This window comes from Trachurus japonicus, chromosome 15 (genome assembly GCF_045865225.1).
Source record: "Trachurus japonicus isolate A0001 chromosome 15, Traja_1.0".
In the NCBI taxonomy this organism is placed as follows: domain Eukaryota; kingdom Metazoa; phylum Chordata; class Actinopteri; order Carangiformes; family Carangidae; genus Trachurus; species Trachurus japonicus.
This window is the reverse complement of record NC_140921.1, coordinates 21,011,651-21,020,558: the sequence shown is the minus strand read 5'-3', so window position 1 is coordinate 21,020,558 and position 8,908 is coordinate 21,011,651. Positions and strand designations below refer to the sequence as shown.

Here is an 8,908-nt window from a genome sequence, read left to right as displayed (position 1 = left end):
GTTGAACGTAACTGGCGTGGCTGTGAACCAATGAAAACCGCAGGTGTCTTTACCCAAGCGAGAATTGACCAATTGTTGTTGAGGGTTTGTTGTATGCAAGTTAGATAGATCCGGACAGGACTATATATACGTGGAGGAATACATAATAGAAGAATGTGTTGCAGAACTCAGAAGCCATTTTGAGATGATGTCCCTGTTGAGAAAACCTATGAAGATGCTGAAATCAACGAGCATGGTTACATTTCTGTCTGTTTCTCCCTCCGTCTCCTCTATTTCACCATGGCAGCTGTCAACCGACGGGACATTAGCAAAGCGGGGTATCAAGCTGTGCTCACAGAGTTAAAACGTCATTGAAATGAAAGAGGAGAGTGTCTGTTTACTGTCTCTGTCGAGACATGTAACACCGTGAGTTTTTTCCAGTCTGAAATCTTCCAGCATCTCTCACAACCCAACGTCTCCTTGAGTGACTGTGTTAATTCACTCTTGTACCGGAGAGAAAGGGAGGCAGATCCGTTTTCCAATGGCTTCTGTGAGCCTTGTTTCCAGTCCCCCAGCCCCTGTTCTTGACAAAAACATGACAGACTCTGAGCTTGCAGGGGATGAAAGGTCGAGTAACATTCTTGTGCAATTGTTAATACGCTCATCTGTGCGTTTCAGTGCTGTGGGTCTACATGTTTTGTGTTACTGTTTTTCTTATTTTAACCATTAATCGCAGGGCATAAGAGCCATTTCCACGGTTTCCCCCTCCAAAATCTTTGCATGCCTCTTTGGTGCAGTTAAATAGCGCTGTCCAAAATAGCCTAGATATACCATCTCCGTGTCGACAAGACTCATCCATGACCATTTCCATCCAAGATCGCAGACCTCATCGTATGTGTTGTTGTGGCACTGGGATGGGTTCATGGCTTCATTGTTGCCATCTGCAGGAGACCATGCAAATGACTATGATGTAAATGCCACGCCCATCCTTGTCCTGTAGTCCCCCTAGCGGGCTCATGGCAGTACTGCTGAGACAAGGTTCACACAGGGTTGAGATTATGTGCTGCTGCTGCTGCTGCTGCTGCTGCTGCTGCTGCTGCTGCTGCTGGGTTTAGGCCGTGCCTGCGTCCTTGTGAATGCTTTGTGATCTGAGGACAGGACTCTCAGACCATGTGGACAATGGGTTACTGCAGATGATTTCACTGATTTCAGCCAAAGAGGAAGAAGCAGCTGGTGTTGGTGTTGAGTTGGGAGAAAATCTTGAGTGCTCTTGTCACCTTTGATAGGTTTAAACCTCTGGTTTAAATCTTGAAATTGGGTTAGAAAGTCATGCAGTACTGCAATGGGAACCTCAGGTGTGACTGTAGAGTAAGGGGGTTGTGGTTTTATGCACTTTGTAGTATTACTTTATTATAATATGGTATTACTGGAAATGTAATGTTATCCCTTAGAATTTCCCTTCATTGGCTATGACTCATGAATTAGGTGTAATAACAGTTAAATATGAAAACAGGAAAGGATAGTTTTATGCTATTTTGGAAGATTCTCATGGTGGATCTTGAGGTCTCTGCTGTGAAGTAAAGTTTAGGAACAGTATCTTTGGCTGTTTAGGGAGTCAGGTTGTCACTGGAAGTGGTCATGTCTGTGGAAACAGACTATGTGGGGGATACTTTCCCAGTTTGTGGTGATTTTGCTTCATGCTTGCATCTGCAATATATCTGAAAAGCAATGTAATGAAAATGACATCGAGACTTAGGAAATTGTAATTTGAACCTGTTTTTTAGGATGCACATATAGGTGAAGTACTTATGTGATCATTTCAATTTTAGATTTTAATCATAGTGTGTCATTTAAATATGCATGCAGCTATGTGACACGCAGGGCAGCAGCAAACTAATAGAAAGACATCTTCCAGAATTAAAGTTATGTATGAATCATTAAAATGATAGATGTTGTATCTTTCAGCATCAATATCGCTGTTTTCCAATGTCCTGCATCAGATACTTCCTGTGCCATATTTCTTGGCTGTATAATTGTTCCTGCAGGTGTACTCAGGCCCTCCAACCAGGTGGCTTATGTTCCATATGAATGTCTCTCATTTTGCTGTTTAAATGAGTAGTTTACTCTGTAGAGATGGTTCTCCATTGTCACAGAGATTTTTGACTTTGAAACAGATTTCCCTACATCACACTACACAGGTTGTCTCTTATGTAAAGTAAGTGAATAACCTTAGAAATAGACTTCCTTCAACCTTAAGTTGAAATTAATTTGACTTTTCTAAAATCAATGCACACTAGAAATAAAGACATAACCTTGAATTATTAATACAATGTTTTCAGTGCAGGAAAGGCTGAGGGCGTAATGGAAAATGTCTGGCATGATATTTGATACTCTGTTCCAGTTGAAGGAAAATACATTATAGCAGGTTTACAAAATGTCATTTTTATTTCATATTAAATTATTACAGCAGGTTCATTGCATGATTTGCTCATGATGTGATAAACATATTATCAGTGTCCTGGGCTGACAAAATACAACATCTAAACCCTCACAGTTGCACTCACTGAACTGACTTTCCCTCTCTTTAGAGAGGACGGTGAACTAGAAGATGGAGAAATAGATGACGAAGGGATTGGAATTGAAGAAGAAAACAAAGAAACTACAGAAGTGAATGAAGAAAAGGAGAAAGAGAAGGACAAGGAGAAAGAAAAAGAGAAAACTAAAGAGAAAGAAGAAAAGAGTCACAGACACTCCAGGAAAAGATACAAAAAGACCAGAGAGAAGAGAAGGTCTAAAAGGAGGAGACGGGACAGACAGAAAGTAAGATGCCTTTATACTTGTTCTTCCAGCGTAATATCTCTCAGTGCTACTGCTGTGAGGCCATGAATGTGATCTACTTAGACTAATTGAAAATTCACTGCAATGTTGTGCCCTCTCCTCAGCACCACTCCCCCTCCAGCAGCTCCAGCTCTGACAGTTATGACTCTGACTACGACCGACCAGAAAGGCCCAAAAACAGGAAGGGCCAGGGGTCGATCCGCGACTCTGATGGTCAGCCCTCTCAGGTGAGTTCAGCTCCGCTGGCAATGCTAACTCTTATTATCCATGAAAGCACTATTGTCCAACTTTCCTCTCCTTGATTGTTGACTTGGCAGCATGGCCGGGATTCAAAGGGAGGCCACGGCAACTCGCAGAAGTCCCCGCCGCACAAGAGCAGTGATTTTGACAAATACAGCGACTACAGCGATGACAAGTATGACTATGATGAAGAGGAGAATGATTATGACGATGACATGTCCGAGTATCAGGCAAAGGATTCACCATCCCCGATTCAGGGAAAGGGACGTCATGCTAAAGACCAGATGAAGAGAGGGGGCATGAGGGGGATGAAACAACAACACTGTACGAAGGCATTCTTAAGTTTTCACATATAGTCATTCATCTTATAGGTTTTTGAGATTGATCACGTCCTCCAAAATGTCTTTTTCAGTTGGACAGAGGGGGAGAGGAAGGGGGAGTGGACCGGGCAGAGGACGCGGGATGCTTAACAAGAACAAGAAGATGAAGGGCAAAATGTGGGGAGGACGTGGACGAGGCCGCGGGGGAGATCAAGGAATGGACGACATGGGACTGGTAAATATACCTCTGAAAGTTCAGCCAGAAGCATTAATATCATATCACTAATTATGGCAAATGGGCTGCGTTTGTACAATGCTTTCCTACTTAAGGCACAGTGACTCAAGCTACAGTGCAATGTATGTAGTTAACTTAACTGTAGTCTTAACTGGGAACCAGGCAAAACTAAGACCACACCTTTTTGTTCACGTTGTGTCACAGGATGGAAAGAATTCTACTGGTTTTCAGAAGAAACGTCCAATTATGAGCAAGGAGTTTATCAATCAACACACAGTTGAACACAACGGTAGATACATCTGCAAGTATTTCCTGGAGGGCCGATGCATCAAGGTAAAGTAGTGCTAATACGAATAGAATTTAGCATAATGTTGATTTGAGATGTGTTTTTTTATTCTACTTATTCTAACCCTATGCTCACTTTGGATTTTTCTGTTTTTACTTTTCTTGTATAGCACTCTGTAAGAAAACTGCCATATGAATAATGTTATTTTTATTTTATTTTTATTTTTTTTAATGATCTCTGGCTTCTTGTAATAAGAGGAAATATGTGGGAGACACAATGGCCTTCCTAATTGCAAGATGAAATGATTCTGTCTTCCTCCAGGGGGAACAGTGCAAGTTTGAACATGAGCTCGTCGTGCCAGATAAGAAAAAGGAGCTCTGTAAATTTTACCTCCAAGGATACTGCAGCAAAGGAGATAATTGCATTTACATGCACAATATCCTTCACTAATGACAAATGTTTTTAATTACATCTGTGTCATTGCATCACGTAATGAACGACGGTGTCATCATACCATTTAATTAGTCCTGTTCCTTAACCTGTGACTGCACATGAATACCCGTGTAAGTTCTTTCATACAGGAGCCAAATGTTATCAGGGGGACAACTGCAAATTCTCCCACGAGGCTCTGACTGATGTTACCAAAGAGTTGCTTGATAAGGTCAGACATGAATAAAAAAAGTGATTAAAATTTTTTTTTAAACACTTTCTTGCTGAGGGACTCTGAGCTCTAATGGAACATTTGTCTTATTTCTGCTCTGTGACTCATTTTTCAGATCATTAACACCGAAGAGGAAAACGCCCGTGAGGATGAACTGGAGCTAGAGGATCTGAGAAAGCAGGGTATTGCCCCACTTCCAAAGCCTCCTCCTGGGGTGGGGTTGCTGCCCACTCCTGGTCAGAGCAGTCCTACAGATGCCTCTTGCCAAGGAGGGAAGAAGATCCCCTCCCTGTTTGAAATCAAAGTCCAACCTACTGTGGACTTGGCTCAAAAAATTGGTCTGAGGTAACCAAAATAATCTGTAATAAAACTCTACAATGTGCTTGGAGCTTATCCTCAACTTAATTGCGTGCATTTTATTTTTCAGTGGATCCAACTACTCCCAGAATCAAGCAGAAGGCACTAACCAGTTTAGCGGCACCTCGGAGGACACACAGAGTGCAGGTATGGTGCCTTCAGGCTCCACTGCTCCTCCTATTCCTCCTCCTGGATCACCTGGTCCCATGGGCCACCCCACCGGACCAGCCATGCCGCAGAGTCCCCCAGGACAGCAGCCACCACACGGATTTCCAATGCCACCAGTCCCCTCTGGTCAACCCCCACCTTTCCACGGAAACCTACCCAATATCAACCCTCAGATGAACATGCAGAGACCTCCATTCCCTCCGATACCAGATCTACAAATGCTGCAAAGCCTCTTCCCTTTTCCATCATTGGGTCAGAACCCGGTGGAATTCTTTGGCAGCTTCCTCCGGAACCAGAGCATGGGCCAACAAGGAGGTCAGTATGATATTAAATACTGTAGTTATCCAATAGGGTAATAACCTTTTAAACATTACTGATTTTGCCATTTTTTTCCTGTATAGTGGACCCCAGTCTGGCCTTCATACAGAACCTCCAGCAGCAGATGGGTGCAGAGTCACAGTTGCAGTCTTTACCACCAGCAGTACAGAAAGCCATCTTTTTACACCTGACACAGACACAGACACAGGGCAACGAGCCACAGAGAGCAGAGGCTCAGGATGATAACAGTGCAAACAGAGGTAAGTGCTCAAGCACAAAAAGCAGGTTTGCTGAATTCAGAATGAAACGTTTAATGTCATTTCATCTGTTCTTTCAGACGAAACTACAAACTGGTACTCGAGCGACGACGAAGATGGGAACTGTGTTGCCTCCATCCTTAAATCTCTAAAGAAGCAGAGTGAGATGCAACAGTCTCAGTCTAAGCCCCCCCAGGTCGCTCCCGTGGCCCCAGCGCTGGGTGACCCTCGGCTTGTGAAGGAAAGGGCCCCGCCCAGTGACCCGCGTATGAAGACGGACCCCAGACAGCGACCCCCTGATGTTAAAAAGGAGTCGGATGTCGGTGCAGATCCACGGCTCTCTAGAGACCCGAGGAAGATGAGGCCGATGGAGCAAAGTTCCTACCGCCAGCAGGGCCACCTTGTTCCTCAGAAGCCGCCCACGGGAGAGGAGGACGAAGAGGGAGAGAGGGAGCTGAGGGACAGAGCTGTCCTCATCCCTCTGGATGCCAGTCCCGGCGCGGTGCTGAGGGATCCTCGTTGTCAGTTGAAACAGTTCAGCCACATCCGGGTTGACATCCTGCTCCAGAGGCCTGCCTTCGCCCAGGCGGTGGTGTGGGCCCCCGAGGACCTCATCCCTTCCCTGGTCCCCAAACAGGAGCACTCCATCAACCTACCCCTCCCACCCCTAATCGCCGATGCTCAGATGAACCGAACAAACTTGCCAGAGCACCCCACTGTCTCCAGCCCGCCGCCGTCCGACCCCAGACTGTTGGCCGCGCGTTTGAAGGAACGTATTCGAGTGCCCTCTGGATCTTCAGAGCCGCGATCCGCCACAGAGAGACCTGTAGACCCACGCCAGCAGAAATCTCTGGACCCCAGACTCAAACGTACAGGAAGCCTTGACTCAAAGCTGGTGGTTCACAAAGAGCCCTCCTCTGGGGGAGGAGTCGTAGACCCCAGGCTACAGAAAGCCAGTTCCAGCTCCTCTCCTCACGCTGCTCGAGCCAAGCCAGAGCCTGAGAAGCTGCCGCCGTATGCCCCTCGTCTGGCGTCCTCTGGTGGAGGGCTGGAGAGTCCCACTACAATCCTAGGGGGCATCAGTCTATACGATCCTCGTGCTCAAACAGAGCAGGCTCAGAAGGAGCAAGCAGAGCCTCCTAAAAAGGCAGGTATTCTGAAACACCCGGCAAAGAAAGACAATACTCCACCGCCATCACTCTCACCGACTCAACGAAGCGGCTCTTTTGATGAGGCCAAAAGCACAGACGTTGCTTCAGAGCAGCCTCCACCGCCCACTTCCCCCACCGTGCCTCCAGCCTCACCTGTCAAACCCCCTGCGGTTCATAACCTCCCCATCCAAGCGCTGGCCGGCCTGATTCGGCCCCAGTATACTGACCCCAGACAGGCCAAACCGACCAGCCAGGGCTCTACAGGAGCACAAGAGGAGGTGGAGCTAAAGAAGGAGCAGGAACAAGAACAGAAGCAGGAGGAGAAGGAGCAGGAGGAGGTGCTGAAGGAGGAACCGAAAAAACAGGATCCAGAGGAGGAGTCGGACGACAGGACACTCAAAGATGTGTTTAAGACCTTTGATCCCACTGCTTCCCCTTTCTGTCAGTAAACACTCCTGTGTGGAAATGTGGAAAAGTTGCATAAGATTTGTATAACGTGGAGATGCGAGTATTAATCTTTATTTAGCTTTACATGAATCTATTTATTTCTGTATATAAATGATCTTGTATAGAATCACATTATTTAGTGCACTACATATTTGACAGTACGGAGAGGATACTGGACAGGTGCGCAGACACGGTGTATAGTCCCTCTTAACATAATCACATTAATGCTGAAATGTGTGTTTTGTAAGTGTGTATGTCAAGGTCTTTTTATCATTCTGTAATTTTCATGTATCTTTGAAACAATCAAAAAAAAGAAAAAGGAATCGAGTTAACTTGTATAGTTTTCACTAAGGACTGACCCACGTGTTGTTCACTAAACTCTGGGTTCATTTCAGGCATTACACGCCGTAGAATAGATTCACTCACTCACTCGCGCAGAGAGATAATGCTGAGTAATCGATCGAATTACAATTGTAAGAATTCCCTTGAGAACTTTTGTATTTACATATTTATTTCAAGACACTTTTATATCAAGATGTATTTAAGTTTTGCTCACTTTTATGATAAGGGATTTTTTTTCACCGTAAGTTAACAGATGTTTTTTTTGAACATTTACATTTTTTACCACACACACCCTGATATAAGCTTGTAATATGTCAAGCTCTGATACGATCAGGTCAGATTCCCCCACAGGCCCCTGTTGCATGTAGCAATGCCAGATTGCTACTCCCTTTTTTTCAAGATTTAGTTCTACAGCTTGCTATTTTTTGTGCAATATGAAACACTACCCTGTTCAGCAGATGTTCTGCAGTTTTGCAATGTTGGATCAGTTCATTTTTTTCATTTTATTGTATTATAAAGTGGCCTAAATAATCTTGAGGATGTTATTGTTTGTGGGTTTTTTCTGACTTGCTTATCAAGTAATGACAGTTAATGGAGGAAATTGTTTTATCATTGTCATTACTTAAAAGACTCAGTGTTGACAAGCTTGTAAGTAGCTCCCTAAGATTTTCCTTCACTATTTTTCAAAACAGATAATCAGAGTAATAAGTCAAGAAAGTAAGAAAACCAGTGTAATATACAAAGAGGATACTATCTTGGTGACTTTGTAGTTATGTGTTACAAATATGACCATTATGCCTATTTTCACCGTAGAATTTCATTGGAGTTGAGTGTAGATGGACTCATTTTGGTAAAGTGTGTTACAGAGGGTGAATGTTGTAGACCTAAGGTGGCATATCGCTCAGCAGTTTGTTTTTATTAAAAGTTCTGTGTCTGTTACAGTGAGTGTGTCGTTTGGCTGAAATTAAGCTATTTACTTTTTTAATTGTTTTCATAATTCACGTTGTAAATGCCTATTTTGTATCACGTGTACAGTGTGTTTCTGAGTGTTTTAATGAATAATGCTTTTTTTTTTCCTGTCATTATGGTGATTATGGTTGTAATAATACTGTAAGACATTTTAACAACACATATGCCTGTCACATTTCAGTGATTTTATTATGAATATCTGAAATAAAGAGATAAAACATCACCGGTTTTATTTCAGAAACAAACATCAATTTGAAATGTCTTATTATAGAGTGCATGTCCAATACTTGAACAGCTAACAGCTCTAATACAAACACTGCTGATATATCTTTGAACGTGT

At 43.8% G+C, this 8,908-nt stretch overlaps 1 protein-coding gene across 3 annotated transcripts; it reads left to right on the top strand.

Annotated features, from left to right (window-relative positions):
- The first annotated feature begins 107 nt into the window (after positions 1–107).
- Positions 108–8,791, top strand: zc3h6 (zinc finger CCCH-type containing 6). 3 transcript variants are annotated; one of them, XM_085800398.1, is made up of 12 exons: positions 108–606; positions 2,568–2,799; positions 2,922–3,044; positions 3,135–3,381; positions 3,470–3,612; positions 3,817–3,945; positions 4,220–4,336; positions 4,452–4,559; positions 4,675–4,904; positions 4,987–5,399; positions 5,486–5,662; positions 5,740–8,791. In XM_085800398.1, the coding sequence occupies exons 1-12, from the start codon at positions 521–523 to the stop codon at positions 7,257–7,259; spliced, it is 3,525 nt and encodes a 1,174-aa protein (XP_085656524.1). In that variant the 5' UTR covers positions 108–520; the 3' UTR covers positions 7,260–8,791. The 3 variants fall into 3 exon arrangements, with proteins under 3 accessions (XP_085656524.1, XP_085656525.1, XP_085656526.1); XM_085800399.1 differs by having other exon boundaries at positions 137–405; XM_085800400.1 differs by having other exon boundaries at positions 138–317.
- The last annotated feature ends 117 nt before the right edge of the window (positions 8,792–8,908 follow it).

What these genes read in the sequence shown, in the direction of transcription:
- zc3h6 (XM_085800398.1), top strand. Translation starts at nt 521, where the DNA reads ATGGCTTCTGTGAGCCTTGTTTCCAGTCCCCCAGCCCCTGTTCTTGAC. An exon ending in TGGAGGGCCGATGCATCAAG is followed by an intron (nt 3,946 to 4,219) that starts GTAAAGTAGTGC and finishes GTCTTCCTCCAG; the next exon opens with GGGGAACAGTGCAAGTTTGA. An exon ending in GCTCAAAAAATTGGTCTGAG is followed by an intron (nt 4,905 to 4,986) that starts GTAACCAAAATA and finishes TTTATTTTTCAG; the next exon opens with TGGATCCAACTACTCCCAGA.